The sequence below is a fragment of the Hyla sarda genome, chromosome 2, assembly GCF_029499605.1.
Source record: "Hyla sarda isolate aHylSar1 chromosome 2, aHylSar1.hap1, whole genome shotgun sequence".
Lineage (NCBI taxonomy): Eukaryota > Metazoa > Chordata > Amphibia > Anura > Hylidae > Hyla > Hyla sarda.
Genome location: NC_079190.1, coordinates 10,284,680 through 10,300,931, shown reverse-complemented (window position 1 = coordinate 10,300,931; position 16,252 = coordinate 10,284,680). Strand labels below are relative to the sequence as shown.

At 45.4% G+C, this 16,252-nt stretch overlaps 1 protein-coding gene across 1 annotated transcript in view; it reads left to right on the top strand.

Annotated features, from left to right (window-relative positions):
• Positions 1-16,252, top strand: part of LOC130358221 (zinc finger protein 197-like) — a 32,028-nt gene that overhangs the window by 11,960 nt on the left and 3,816 nt on the right. Inside the window, exons 4-8 of the mRNA XM_056561136.1 lie at positions 1,928-2,042; positions 3,559-3,654; positions 5,375-5,475; positions 13,864-13,933; positions 14,848-14,948. Of these exons, the coding sequence (XP_056417111.1) occupies positions 1,928-2,042; positions 3,559-3,654; positions 5,375-5,475; positions 13,864-13,933; positions 14,848-14,948 (483 nt within the window). The remainder of the gene's footprint in view (positions 1-1,927; positions 2,043-3,558; positions 3,655-5,374; positions 5,476-13,863; positions 13,934-14,847; positions 14,949-16,252) is intronic.

The following is a 16,252-nucleotide window of genomic DNA, read 5'->3' as shown; positions in this document are numbered from 1 at the left end:
AGGCGGAAGGCGTACCGGCCATCCTAGTGGCCCTGGATTGACCCGCCGATCTTGGTACGCCGACGTGGTTCGGCTTGTGGCGGACGTTCCCTTCCGCCTGCCAGATCGCCTCGATCTTCTGTCTCAGGGTCCTCTTTGCCGCCCCAATTCACAGCCGCTGCGTTTAACGGCGTGGCGGTTGAAACCGCGGTATTGAAGGCTCAAGGTTTCTCATCTAGGGTTATTCGCACTATGCTCAAGGCGCGTAAGCCATCCTCGGCTAGGGTCTACCATAGGACCTGGCGGGCTTATTTTCGGTGGAGTGAGGCCCGCTCTCTTTCCCCAGTTCAGTTTTCTCTGCCGAACCTTCTGGCGTTTCTGCAGTCGGGTTTTGAGACGCGCCTGGCTCTTAGTTCCCTCAAGGGTCAAGTGTCGGCGCTGTCTATTCTTTTTCAGTGACCTCTGGCTTCTGACTCATCGGTTCACACCTTCCTCCAAGGAGTAGCTCATGAGATTCCTCCCTATAGGTCTCCTACTCCCCCTTGGGACTTAAATTTGGTCCTGAGTGCCTTGCAACCCGTTCCGTTTGAGCCTATCGAGATATTTCTCTCCGTTTCCTTTCCTGGAAGGTTGCCTTTTTGGTAGCTGTGACCTCGATCCATCGGGTGTCGGAGTTGGCAGCTCTTTCTTGTTAACCTCCCTTCCTGATTCTTCATCAAGACAAGGCAGTACTTCGGCCGGTTCCTTCATTTCAACCGAAGGTGGTTTCGTCCTTTCATCTGAACGAGGATATCGTTCTTCCTTCCTTCTGCCCTGCTCCGTCTCATCCTAAAGAGCGTTCTCTTCACAACCTGGATGTGGTACGGGCTTTACGAGTTTATCTTTCGGCCACCTCTTCTTTCCGACGGTCAGAGTCGCTGTTTGTCCTTCCGGAGGGCCGACGCAAGGGTTTGCCGGCTTCTAAGGCCACCATCTCCAGATGGATCCAGTCCGCCATTTCTGAAGCATACCGTTCCAAGGGGAAGGATCCTCCCTTCCGGGTTACGGCTCACTCCACTCGCTCTGTGGGGGCCTCTTGGGCGGTCTTTAACAGGGCTTCGGCCCTACAGGTGTGTAAGGCGGCTACTTGGTCTTCGGTGCACACATTCACCAAGTTCTACCAAGTGCACACTTCTGCATCCGCCGATGCCTCTTTCGGGGGCGTAAGGTTTTGCAGGCAGTGGTGGCTCTGCCGTCCGCTTGATTTCTGGGTTACATGGTTTTCCCACCCCCGGGGACTGCTTTGGTATGTCCCACGGTTCCTGTGTCCCCCAATGGAACTGAATGAGGAAAGGAGATTTTTTACACTTACCGTAAAATCTTTTTCTCAGAAGCTCCATTGGGGGACACAGCTCCCACCCTGTGTTTGTTAGTTGTGATCTGAGAGTTGGTCGCCTGTCAGTTGGTTGTTTCGTTATTGTGACTGGGCGCCCTCTAGACTCTGTATTTTTTTTAGGTTCCTCCTATTGCTTTAGGACTAAAACTGAGTGTCTCTAAGGCAGGAGGTGGGGTATACCCTGCTGGGAGGGGCCGACTTCTTTTTTTGTATGCCTAGTGTCAGCCTTCTAGTGGCAGCAAGATATACCCACGGTTCCTGTGTCCCCCAATGGAGCTGAATGAGAAAAAGATTTTACGGTAAGTGTAAAAAATCTCCTTTTTGTCCCCTATTGGGAGTGTTTTGTCCCCTATTGGGCGTTTTTTTGTCCCCTATTGGGAGTGTTTTGTCCCCTATTGGGAGCGGTTTTGTCCCCTATTGGGAGTGTTTTGTCCCCTATTTGGAGGGTGCAAATACATTAAGTCTTATGGGACTCTGCCGGGGAATTAAAAACTGCCCACTATTGGGAGGTGTCCGCTAAGGGAGATTATACTGTACTAGTGATCTGACTGAATTATCTTCTGATTGTCTCAGGTTCCGGTGCGGTGCGAGGACGTCGCCATCTTCTTCTCCATGGAGGAATGGGAATATCTGGAAGGACATAAAGAACGTTACAAGAATGTGGTGTCAGAGAGACAACAATCTACTGGTATGTGATATTCAATGTAAACGGTGTATTCACCATGTATTATACTCCAGAGCTGCACTCACTATTCTGCTGGTGAGGTCACTGTGTACATACATTACATTACTTCTCCTGTACTGATCCTGAGTTATATCCTGTATTATACCCCAGAGCTGCACTCACTATTCTGCTGGTGGGGTCACTGTGTACATACATTACATTACTTATCCTGTACTGATCCTGAGTTATATCCTGTATTATACTCCAGAGCTGTACTCACTATTCTGCTGGTGAGGTCACTGTGTACATACATTACATTACTTCTCCTGTACTGATCCTGAGTTATATCCTGTATTATACCCCAGAGCTGCACTCACTATTCTGCTGGTGAGGTCACTGTGTACATACATTACATTACTTATCCTGTACTGATCCTGAGTTATATCCTGTATTATACTCCAGAGCTGTACTCACTATTCTGCTGGTGAGTTCACTGTGTACATACATTACATTACTTATCCTGTACTGATCCTGAGTTATATCCTGTATTATACTCCAGAGCTGTACTCACTATTCTGCTGGTGGAGGTGACTGTGTACATACATTACATTACTTATCCTGTACTGATCCTGAGTTATATCCTGTATTATACTCCAGAGCTGTACTCACTATTCTGCTGGTGAGGTCACTGTGTACATACATTACATTACTTATCCTGTACTGATCCTGAGTTATATCCTGTATTATACTCCAGGGCTGTACTCACTATTCTGCTGGTGAGGTCACTGTGTACATACATTACATTACTTATCCTGTACTGATCCTGAGTTATATCCTGTATTATACTCCAGGGCTGTACTCACTATTCTGCTGGTGAGGTCACTGTGTACATACATTACATCACTTATCCTGTACTGATCCTGAGTTATATCCTGTATTATACCCCAGAGCTGCACTCACTATTCTGCTGGTGAGGTCACTGTGTACATACATTACATTACTTATCCTGTACTGATCCTGAGTTATATCCTGTATTATACTCCAGAGCTGTACTCACTATTCTGCTGGTGAGGTCACTGTGTACATACATTACATTACTTATCCTGTACTGATCCTGAGTTATATCCTGTATTATACTCCAGAGCTGTACTCACTATTCTGCTGGTGAGGTCACTGTGTACATACATTACATTACTTATCCTGTACTGATCCTGAGTTATAGCCTGTATTATACCCCAGAGCTGCACTCACTATTCTGCTGGTGAGGTCACTGTGTACATACATTACATTACTTATCCTGTACTGATCCTGAGTTATATCCTGTATTATACTCCAGAGCTGTACTCACTATTCTGCTGGTGAGGTCACTGTGTACATACATTACATTACTTATCCTGTACTGATCCTGAGTTATATCCTGTATTATACTTCTAGTAATATCAGGTTATTCAGGAATTATTAGTAGAACAATATTCCAGCCATGGAGATTCTGAGAAAACACAGTATAGATAATTTTACATTTGTCCTTTCCCCCCCTCAGGCTGTGACGGGGTTAATGCTGCAGAGGAAGCTAAAGAGCTGAATAACAACATCCAGGTGGATCCGGCCGCCGCCATTACTGATGCCCCCTCCACAGGTTGGTGACATGTAAGATAACATTATACGCCCCCTACTGCAGGATACGCTGGCGCTCGTTCACACAATGCCATATAAGACCGCACCATCACAGTTTCGTCATGCGGCAGTTTCCTCTCGCTATCACTTTAAGTTGCGTCGATAAATCTAAAATGATCAGTTTTGCAAATAATAATTTAAAATCTGTTGATTTTTGTACACAGCTCCTGTGCAGACCCATGTGTCTCCATGGTAACAGACTACAAACAAGCCCTGTGTAGTCTGATCCTGCAGTCGTGTTCCTCCGCTCCTTCTTCTGCTGTTTGTAAATGATCCACAGGAACAGACTGCAGAATCTGACTACACACGATATGACGGTCACGCCCCCGCTCGTGACGCCACGCCCCTCAATGAAAGTCTATGGGAGGGGGCGTGCCCCCTCCCATAGACTTGCATTGAGGGGGCGTGGCCGCGACTTCACGAGCGGGGCGTGGCCGTGACGTCACAAGCTTCCACATCACCAGTCATCCGGAAGTTCGCTCCGTGCACCAGATGTCCGGGGTGCCGTAGCCAAGATCGCGGGGGTCCCCAGCGGCGGGACCCCCGCGATCAGACATCTTATTCACTATACTTTGTAAAAGGGATAAGATGTCTAGGGGCGGAGAACCCCTTTAAGCACTATTGTTAAATCAACCTGAGTATGTGTTTATATCTTTCTTAGCTTTTGTCATAGATGTGTTCTTGCCTATCTTGGTTCCAGCAGTACAGCACAGCAGTTATTGAGTCCTTCTAACCTGCCCACCCAGCATCACACCAGTGCATTACAGGGAGAGCTCTCTTTTATAGCACACAATGAACAGAAGAGAGTTTGTGTGCTATTCGCAGATTCTGCTGTTGTGAAGTCCTGCTTATCTAGGCTCAGGCAGCACAGACATAATTGGTAGTTAAAGGGGTATTTCAGCTTTATACATCTTATCCCCTATCCAAAGGATAGGGGATAAGATGTATAATCACAGGGGTCCTGGCGATCTTGATGCAGCCCCCGGGCATTCTGTGGCGCCACTGCCTCCGAAACATCCCGCCACGCCCCCCTCCATTCATGTCTATGGGAGGGGGCGTGACCGCCGTCACGCCCCCTCCCATAGACATGAATGGAGGGGGTGTGGCTTGACGGCACAAGTGGACGTGGACGTGAAGTCACGTCTTGGAGGCAGCGCCCGGCACAGAATGCCGGGGGCTGCACCGAGATCGTGGGGGTCCCAGCGTCGGGACCCCTGCATTCATACATCTTATCCCCTATCCTTTGGATAAAGCCGGAATACCTCTTTAATTTTATGTGTGGGGCTGTCGTGCCACCTTCACACCAAATCACGCCCCCATTTTGCGCCAAGGCACAGATTTGAATAAACTCCCCCTCGAAATCTTCTGCCAGAATTCAGTCTGTGCAGCACAGCTGTAAAGTGAGCTGCACTACATAGGAAGTTCATGTCCTGTGGGTGCCCTCTAGTGGCTCTTATTAAAATTAAATTTTCTGAATTCATTTTTAGTACCGAAATGAGATTTACTATATTCAATGCGAGATTTTTTTATTTATCAGAAATGCAATGGCGGAATCAGCCATTTTGTGGGAGGAGCTAGTGTTAATGAGCCTGTATCGTATTCCATATGTCTAGGATCTCCGCACCACATGTTTCTCCACCTTTTTTTTTTATTTATGCTCCATGTTTGTCATTTCCCTACAGGTGGACATAGTCCTGCAGAACCCTGTGAAAGCTGCCCGAGCCCCCCCACTTTACAGGAATGTATGGAGGAAGATGATGGGATGGAGACACAAGAAATGCAGGTATAAGGACCCCCCCTCCCCAGAAGAGGAAACATAAAGGCACACTAAACATAGAAAACTAACAAACCTTCTCAGAACATCCTTCCTAGGAGTTAAGCCATGTTCCCCCCTCCTCCCCAATGCTGTATGTTTGTCTGTTAAAGACAACTGGCTGCAGCAGGAGCCTCCCCCCCCCCCTTCTACCATATCTGGTGCAGGACTTAAAGGGGTACTCCAGTGAAAAACTTTTTTTTTTTTTTTCAATCAATTGTTGTCAGAAAGTTAAACAGATTCGTAAATTACTTCTATTAAAAAAATCTTAATCCTTCCAGTACTTATTAGCAGTTGTATGCTACAGAGGAAGATCTTTTTTTTTCTTCGATTTCTTTTCTGTCACGACCACAGTGCTCTCTGCTGACACCTCTGTCCATGTCAGGAACTGTCCAGAGCAGGAGAAAATCCTCATGGCAAACATATCCTGCTCTGGACAGTTCCTAAAATTGACAGAGGTGTCAGCAGAGAGCACTGTGGTCGTGACAGAAAAGAAATCGCAAAGGAAAATAATTTCCTCTGTAGTATACAGCCGCTAATAAGTACTGGAAGGATAAAGAATTTGTAATAGAAGTAATTTACAAATCTGTTTAACTTTCTAGCACCAGTTCATTTAAAAAAAAATTTTTTTCCACGGGAGTACCCCTTTAACCCCATAAGGACCCAGCCATTTTACACCTTAGGACCCGGCCATTTTTTGCACATCTGACCACTGTCACTTTAAACATTAATAACTCTGATGCTTTTACTTATCATTCTGATTCTGAGATTGTTTTTTCGTTACATATTCTACTTTAACATAGTGGTAAAATTTTGTGGTAACTTGCATCCTTTCTTGGTGAAAAATCCCAAAATTTGATGAAAAATTTGAAAATTTTGCATTTTTCGAACTTTGAAGCTCTCTGCTTGTAAGGAAAATGGATATTCCAAATAATTTTTTTTTTTTATTCACATATACAATATGTCTACTTTATATTTGCATCATAAAATTGACGAGTTTTTACTTTTGGAAGACACCAGAGGGCTTCAAAGTTCAGCAGCAATTTTGAAATTTTTCACAAAATTTCTAAAATCACAATTTTTCAGGGACCAGTTCAGGTTTGAAGTGGATTTGAAGGGTCTTCATCTTAGAAATACCCCACAAATGACCCCATTATAAAAACTGCACCCACCAAAGTATTCAAAATTACATTCAGTCAGCATTTTAACCCTTTAGGTGTTTCACAGGAATAGCAGCAAAGTGAAGGAGAAAATTCACAATCTTCATTTTTTACACTCGCATGTTCTTGTAGACCAAATTTTTGAATTTTTACAAGGGGTAAAAGGAGAAAATGTATACTTATATTTGTAGCCCAATTTCTCTCGAGTAAGCACATACCTCATATGTCTATGTAAAGTGTTCGGCGGGCGCAGTAGAGGGCTCAGAAGCGAAGGAGCGACAAGGGGATTTTGGAGCGTACGTTTTTCTGAAATGGTTTTTCGGGGGCATGTTGCATTTAGGAAGCCCCTATGGTGCCAGAACAGCAAACCCCCCCCACATGGCATACCATTTTGGAAACTAGACCCCTTGAGGAACGTAACAAGGAATAAAGTGAGCCTTAATACCCCACAGGTGTTTCACGACTTTTGCATATGTAAAAAAAATATATAATTTCTTTCACTAAAATGTGTGTTTCCCCCCAAATTTCACATTTTGCAAGGTTTAATAGCAGAAAATACCCCCCAAAATTTGTAACCCCATCTCTTCTGAGTATGGAGGTACCCCATAAGTTGACCTGAAGTGCACTACGGGCGAACTACAATGCTCAGAAGAGAAGGAGTCATATTTGGCTTTTTGAGAGCAAATTTTGCTCGGGGGCATGTCGCATTTAGGAAGCCCCTATGGTGCAAGGACAGCAAAAAAAAAAAAACACATGGCATACTATTTTGGAAACTAGACCCCTTGAGGAATGTAACAAGGGGTACAGTGAGCATTTACCCCCACTGGTGTCTGTCAGATCTTTGGAACAGTGGGCTGTACAAAATTTTTAATTTGCGCAGCCCACTGTTCCAAAGATCTGTCAGACACCAGTGGGGTGTAAATTCTCACTGCACCCCTCATTACATTCCGTGAGGGGTGTAGTTTCCGAAATGGGGTCACATGTGGGGGTTTTCTTTTTTTGCGTTTGTCAAAACCGCTGTAACAATCAGCCACCCCTGTGCAAATCACCTCAAATGTACATCGTGCACTCTCCCTTTTGGGCCTTGTTGTGCGCCCCCAGAGGACTTTACGCCCACATATGGGGTATCTCCGTAGTCGGGAGAAATTGCATTACAAATTTTGGGGGGGCTTTTTTCCCTTTAACCTCTTGTCAAAATGAAAAGTATAGGGCAACACCTGCATGTTAGTGTAAAAAATTTACATTTTTTACACTAACATGCTGGTGTAGACCCCAACTTCACCTTTTCATAGGGGTTAAAGGAGAAAAAGCCCCCCAAAATTTAAGCAATTTCTCCCGAGTACGGCGATACCCCATATGTGGCCCTAAACTGTTGCCTTGAAATACGACAGGGCTCCGAAGTGAGAGAGCACCATGCACATTTGAGGCCTGAATTAGGGATTTGCATAGGGGTGGACATAGGGGTATTCTACACCAGTGATTCCCAAACAGTGTGCCTCCAGCTGTTGCTAAACTCCCAGCATGCTTGGACAGTCAATGGCTGTCTGACAATACTGGGAGTTGTTGTTTTGTAACAGCTGGAGGCTCCATTTTGGAAACAGTGCCGTACCAGACGTTTTTCATTTTTATTGGGGAGGGGGGCTGTGTAGGGGTATGTGTATATGTAGTGTTTTTTACTTTTTATTTTATTTTGTGTTAGTGTAGTGTAGTGTTTTTAGGGTACAGTCACACGGGCGGGGGATTACAGCGAGTTTCCCGCTGCGAATTTGAGCTGCCGCGCAAAATTTGCTGCATCGCAAACTTGCAGCCTGATACTCACTGTAAGCCCCCTGCCCATGTGAATATACCCTGTACATTCACGGGGGGGGGGGGGGGGACCTCCAGCTGTTGCAAAACTACAACTCCCAGCATGTAAAGTCTATCAGTGCATGCTGGTAGTTATAGTTTTGCAACAGCTGGAGGCACACGGGTTGGGAAACACTGAGTTAGGAAACAAACAATGTTTCCCAACCAGTGTGCCTCCAGCTGTTGCAAAACCACAACTCCCAAACATTCTCAGGCATGCTGGGAGTAGTAGTTCGGCAACAGATGTTGCCGAACTACAACTCCCACCATGCTTGGAGTTGTAGTTTTGTAACATCTGGGGGACTACAGTTTGCAGACCACTAATACAGTGGTTCCCAATCTGTGCCCTTCCAGATGTTGCAAAACTACAACTCCCAGTATGCCCTTACTGTCCAGGCATGCTGGGAGTTGTAGTTCTGCAACATCTGAAGGGCCAGATGTTACAGAACTACAACTCCCAGCATGCCTGGACAGTAAGGGCATGCTGAGGATGTGTAGTTTTGCAAAATCTGGAAGGGCACAGTGGTCTCCAAACTGTGGACCTCCAGATGTTGCAAAACTGCAACTCCCAGCATGCCCAGACGCCAAGGGCTGTCTGGGCATGCTGGGAGTTGTAGTATACAGGGTCCCATTACAGCAATGCACGTCGCTTTACGGCGATGTGCATTGTTGTAAAGGGCCCGACCGCGGCTGAAGAGGAACTCGCCTGTCGCCGCCGCCGTCTTCACGCTGGGATCCGGGTCTTCAGGGATGAGGTAAGTACCAGGGCTGGGCCCCAGCACTCCCCCGTCCCCCGCCGCGTCCTCCACTCTTCCTCCCGTCCTCTCCGCCCCCCCCCCCCTGCGATTGGTCGGTTAACTAACCGACGGATCGCAGGGGATTGGAGGAGGTGGCCGGCTTGCCACCTCGCTCCTATACTCCAGCATGGTCCTGGCTGTCTGTGACAACCGGGATCATGCGAAATTACCGGGCGGTCGGGTCCCAGAGACCCGATCAGCCCGGTATCTCCGCAGATCGCAAGGGCGATTTCCCTTGCGATTTGCGGCGATTGCCGACATGGGGGGCCTACATGGCCCCCCTCGGCGTTTGCCCTGGATGCCTGCTGAAGCATTTCAGCAGGCATCCGCTTCCGATCTCTGCCCGGCGCGCGGCAGGGACCGGAAAATGCCAGGGCGTAAGTTTACGCCCTGGGTCCTTAAGTACCAGGGCGCCGGGGCGTAAAATTACGCCTTGGGTCCTGAACAGGTTAAGGACGCAGCCCATTTGGGCCTTAAGGACGCAGACAATTTTATTTTTACGTTTTTGTTTTTTCCTCCTCGCCTTCAAAAAATCATAACTCTTATATTTTCATCCACAGACTAGTATGAGGGCTTGTTTTTTGCGCGACCAGTTGTCGGTTGTAATTCCATCACTCACTTTACCATAAAATGTATGGCGCAACCACAAAAATACTATTTGTATGGTGAAATTAAAAAGAAAACCGCAATTTTGCTAATTTTGTAAGTTTTCTTTTTCACGCCGTACAATTTATGGTAAAAATGACGTGTGTTCTTTATTCTTATGGTCAATAAGATTAAAATGATACCCGTGATAATATACTTTTCTATTACTGTTGCGCTTAAAAAAAAAATCGCAAACTTTTTAACCAAATTTGTATATTTAAAATCCCTCTAATTTTGAAGACCTATAACTTTTCATTTTTCCGTATAAGCGGCGGTATGAGGGCTCATTTTTTGCGCCGTGATCTGTACTTTTTATTGATACCATATTTGCTTATATAAAACTTATAATCCATTTTTTTTTTTAAATAAAATGTTATAAAAAAGCAGCTATTTTGGACTTTTTTTTTTTTTAGGTTCACGCCATTCACCGTACGGTATCATTAACATTTTATTTTAAGGACCGGAGGTTTTTCCGTTTTTGCATTTTCGTTTTTTGCTCCTTGCCTTTAAAAAATCATAACTCTTTCAAATTTACACCTAAAAATCCATATGATGGCTTATTTTTTGCGTCACCAATTCTACTTTGTAATGACGTCAGTCATTTTGCCCAGAAATCTATGGTGAAGCGGGAAAAAAAATCATTGTGCGACAAAATTGAAAAAAAAACGCTGTTTTGTAACTTTTGGGGGCTTCCGTTTCTACGTAGTACATTTTTCGGTAAAAATTACACCTTATCTTTATTCTGTAGGTCCATACGGTTAAAATGATCCCCTACTTATATAGGTTTGATTTTGTCGGACTTCTGGAAAAAATCATAACTACATGCAGGAAAATTAATACGTTTAAAATTGTCATCTTCTGACCCCTATAACTTTTTTATTTTTCAGTGTATGGGGCGGTATGAGGGCTCATTTTTTGCGCCGTGATCTGAAGTTTTTAACGTTACCATTTTTGCATTGATAGGACTTATTGATCACTTTTTATTCATTTTTAAATGATATAAAAAGTGACCAAAAATGCACTATTTTGGAATTTGGAATTTTTTTGCGCGCACGCCATTGACCGAGCGGTTTAATTAATGATATATTTTTATAATTCGGACATTTCCGTACGCGGTGATACCACATATGTTTATTTTTATTTTTATTTACACTGTGTTTTTTTTTTTTTATTGGAAAAGGGGGGTGATTCAAACTTTTAATAGGGGAGGAGTTAAATGATCTTTATTCACTTTTTTTTTTCACTTTTTTTTTGCAGTGTTATAGGTCCCATAGGGACCTATAACACTGTACACACTGATCTCTTATACTGATCATTATTATCCCATAGGGACCTATAACACTGCACACACTGATCATTGTTATCCCATAGGGACCTATAACACTGCACACACTGATCTTCTATGTTGATCACTGGTTTCTCATAAGAATCCAGTGATCAACGCTTCTGCCGCATGACTGCTCATGCCTGGATCTCAGGCACTGAGCAGTCATTCGGCGATCGGACAGCGAGGAGGCAGGAAGGGGCCCTCCCGCTGTCCTGTCAGCTGTTGGGGATGCCGTGATTAGCCGCGGCTATCCCGAACAGCCCGACTGAGCTAGCCGGGAACTTTCACTTTCACTTTTAGCCCCGCGGCTCAGCTTTGAGCGCGCGGCTAAAGGGTTAATAGCGCGCGGCGCCGCGATCGGCGCTGCGCACTATTAGAGGCGGGTCCCGGCTTCACTATGACGCCAGGCCCGCCATGATATGACGCAGGGTTACTGTGTAACCCCGCGTTATATCAGAAGAGCAGGACCAAGGACGTACCGGTACGTCCTTGGTCCTTAAGGGGTTAATAATTAAGATATTTACGCATGTGGCGATACTAAATATGTAAAAAAAATAAATAAAATGTTAACACTTTTTGGGGGTGAAATAGGGAAAATGGGACAATTTACGTTTTTATTGGGGGAGGGGGTTTTTCACTTTTTTTTTTTTTTTACTTTCTTTTTTTCCTTCTTTCACTTTTATTTTTACGCTTTAATAGTCCCTAGAGGGGACTATTTATAGCAATCATTCCATTGCTAATCCTGTTCAGAGCTATGTATAGGACACAGCACTGATCAGCATTATCGGTCATCTTCTGCTCTGGTCTGCGGGAAGGCAGAGGAGCCGGGTGAGGGGACCTCCGGCTGCCGTGCTGAATGATCGGATCGCCGTGGCAGCGCTGCGGGTGATCTGATCCTCCATTTTAGTGACCGCGATCTGTATTGATCACGGCATCTGAGGGGTTAATGGCGGACATCTGCGGGATCGTACATTTACGTCCTGCGCCGTTAAGGGGTTAAAGACCCTTTAAGAGGAGTTGTTAACTTTTCTGGCCTGTCTGTTTTAGTAAATAATAGAAGAATTCTAGAAATTTGGTAATTTGTTCAAATTAAAATCACCTCCCTTTTCCCATTTTTTTTTTTTTTTTTTTTACTGTAAACAGAAAACCTAATTGGGATCACTACGTGCCAACTATTAAAAGCTGATGTTATTAAAGCTAGAACAGCCATAGAACAGCATTGATCAGTGTTATTGGTGCTCCATTACTACAGCCATAGAACAGCATTGATCAGTGTTATTGGCGCTCCATTACTACAGGCTGCCATAGAACAGCATTGATCAGTGTTATCTGTGCTCCATTACTACAGCCATAGAACAGCATTGATCAGTGTTATTGGCGCTCCATTACTACAGGCTGCCATAGAACAGCATTGATCAGTGTTATCGGCGCTCCATTACTACAGGCTGCCATAGAACAGCATTGGTCAGAGTTATCGGCGCTCCATTACTACAGCCATAGAACAGCATTGATCAGTGTTATAGGTGCCCCATTACTACAGGCTGCCATAGAACAGCATTGATCAGTGTTATTGGCGCTCCATTACTACAGGCTGCCATAGAACAGCATTGATCAGTGTTATCGATGCTCCATTACTACAGCCATAGAACAGCATTGATCAGTGTTATCGGCGCTCCATTACTACAGCCATAGAACAGCATTGATCAGTGTTATTGGCGCTCCATTACTTCAGGCTGCCATAGAACAGCATTGATCAGTGTTATTGGCTCTCCATTACTTCAGGCTGCCATAGAACAGCATTGATCAGTGTTATTGGTGCTCCATTACTACAGCCATAGAACAGCATTGATCAGTGTTATTGGTGCTCCATTACTACAGCCATAGAACAGCATTGATCAGTGTTATAGGTGCTCCATTACTTCAGGCTGCCATAGAACAGCATTGATCAGTGTTATTGGCGCTCCATTACTACAGGCTGCCATATAACAGCATTAATCAGTGTTATAGGTGCTCCATTACTACAGGCTGCCATAGAACAGCATTGATCAGTGTTATTGGCGCTCCATTACTACAGGCTGCCATAGAACAGCATTGATCAGTGTTATTTGTGCTCCATTACTTCAGGCTGCCATAGAACAGCATTGATCAGTGTTATTGGTGCTCCATTACTACAGCCATAGAACAGCATTGATCAGTGTTATAGGTGCTCCATTACTACAGGCTGCCATAGAACAGCATTGATCAGTGTTATTGGCGCTCCATTACTACATCTATAGAACAGCATTGATCAGTGTTATTGGCGCTCCATTACTACATCTATAGAACAGCATTGATCAGTGTTATTGGTGCTCCATTACTACAGGCTGCCATAGAACAGCATTGATCAGTGTTATTGGCGCTCCATTACTACAGGCTGCTGCCTGCACTATTGGAAAGGAAGGAGGCAAGTAGGGACCCCAAGATTTCTTTGCAGTGGTCCCAATCAGCTACCTAAGTTAACCTGCAATGATATTTCCCGCACTTAGACGTAACAATAACCTTATGTAATATACATATTAATCTTGGTCTTGTTCCTTTGTGTCAGGATCATCCGGCGGAGGAGATATCACCGCTTCAGTGTAAAGAGGAAGACGTTCCAGTGGAGATCAGCTCAGGTGAGGCACACTGGGTCCCCATGAGATGGAACGTACAGTAACCCCCCGACCTGCGATGGCCCCGACATATGATAAAATCGACATACGATGCTTTTATATGTCGGGGCCATCGCATTAACTGCTATCTGACAGCGCAAAATGCTTAAGCTCCTGTCGGATAGCAGTTTAAGCATCCCGGGCAGGTTCACTTACCTATCCCCGCTGCTCCGGGTCCACTTCGCGATCCTCCGGCGTCTTCTGCATCTCCTCCGGGGTCCGGGCCTCGCTTTCCAGTGTCGTTATTACGTCGTGCGCACTCCGTCCCGGCGCACCAACGTAATAACGTTACCAGAAAGCGAGGCCCAGACACCGGAGAAGATGCGGAAGAAGCCGGAGGATCCCGAAGAAGACGCCGGCGCAGCGGGACAGCATCGGGAGCCCCTGGGACAGCATCGGGAGCCCCTGGGACAGCATCGGGAGCCCCTGGGACAGCATCGGGAGCCCCTGGGACAGCATCGGGAGCCCCTGGGACAGCATCGGGAGCCCCTGGGACAGCATCGGGAGCCCCTGGGACAGCATCGGGAGCCCCTGGGACAGCATCGGGAGCCCCTGGGACAGCATCGGGAGCGGTGAGGACGCGGTCCGGAGCAGCAGGGACAGGTGAGTATTAAATGCACTTTTTACATTGCACGAATCCCTCAACATACGATGGATTCGACAAACGATGGGTCGTTTAGAACGAATTACCATCGTATGTTGAGGGACCACTGTATAAGAAAATATTCCTGTAAAAAGTCCAATAATTCAGAATATCTCATCACACTAACGACTGATGACAGGTTTCTTTTAGGGTTGGCTTTTATTAGTTTTTTTTTTTTATTTGATTTTTTTTGGCGTTTTAGGCAGTTGTCTGATTTGTGTCCGTTTCCCTGCAGGTGACCATAGTCCTATACATCCCCTGGAGATAAGCGGTGACCCCGTCTGTCCTCAGGACTGTGTAGAGGAAGGTAACAGGATGATCCCACAGGTGTATCAGGTACATGAACCTCCTTTTTATTAGGTATAGGAGATATATGGCTACCTGTTCCGCAACTGACATAGCACCTTGTCTGGATTGAAGGGAATGGACCTGAGCTGCAGTACCACAAACCTCCTGTGGGCAAGGTGTGGCGCTGTATCAGTTAACACAGTTCAGTGTTTCCTAATTGGTGTGCTTTCAGCTGTTGCAAAATTACAACTCCCAGCATGCCCGGACAGCCAAAGGCTGTCCGGGCATGTTGAGAGTTGTAGTTTTGCAGCAGCTGGAGGCACACCGATCGGAAAACATTGCCTTAAAGTGTACCCGTCAGATCCAACAAAAAAAAAAAAGTTTTTTTTTTTAATATATCACTCAGTACCTAATCCTGACCATGTACAGTGATCCCTCAACTTACAATGGCCTCAACATACAATAGTTTCAACATACAATGGTCTTTTCTGGACCATTGTAACTTGAAACCAGACTCAACATACAATGCACAGACAGTCCAGATCTGTGAAACGTGTCAATGGCTTGAAGAACCGACCAATCAAAATGGGCATTCACTGGTAAAACCCCTGTATTACTGAAGTGTATGCACTGACTGGTGTCTGGTATCACATGTTCTGTACACTTTACCTGTATCAGGATTAGCTGCTCTTTTGGACACCAGGTGAGGGCGACTCCATTACTTGTTTGGGACATTGCCTGTACTGTACAGGACCCCTGAAGAAGCTCCTGTCCTCTACATAGACCAGTGTTTCCCAAGCAGGGTGGCCCCAACTTTTGCAAAACTACAACTCCCAGCATGCCCGGACAGCCTTTGGCTGTCCAGGCATGCTGGAAGTTGTAGTTTTGCAACAGCTGGAGGCTCCCTGCTTGGGAAACACTGACATAGACAATGATTTACACTTCCCAGCAGATCTTTCCTACTTTTATATGTAAGGATTTGCTTTATCTATATTAGTTATCTACTTCTTTAATTCTCACTTTTTCCTATTTTTGGATGACATTTTGGTGGCTTCAGAACCAATTACCAGGTTTCCATAGAGTTCTGGTCTCAACATACAATGGTTTCAACTTACAATGGTCGTCCCAGAACCAATTAATATTGTAACTTGAGGGACCACTGTACATCTAATTTTTATTTTTATTTTTATTACACTTTTAATTTAGCTCACTAGTCTGAATTCCTCTCAAAGGGAGGGGGCGTGGCCTCACTGTGCAGGTCTCCGCCCCCTCCCTCAGTATGCTGTCTGCTCACATCTCCCCTAGCATTAGCAAAACTACAACTCCCAGCTTGTCCTCACTGACAGTAGCGG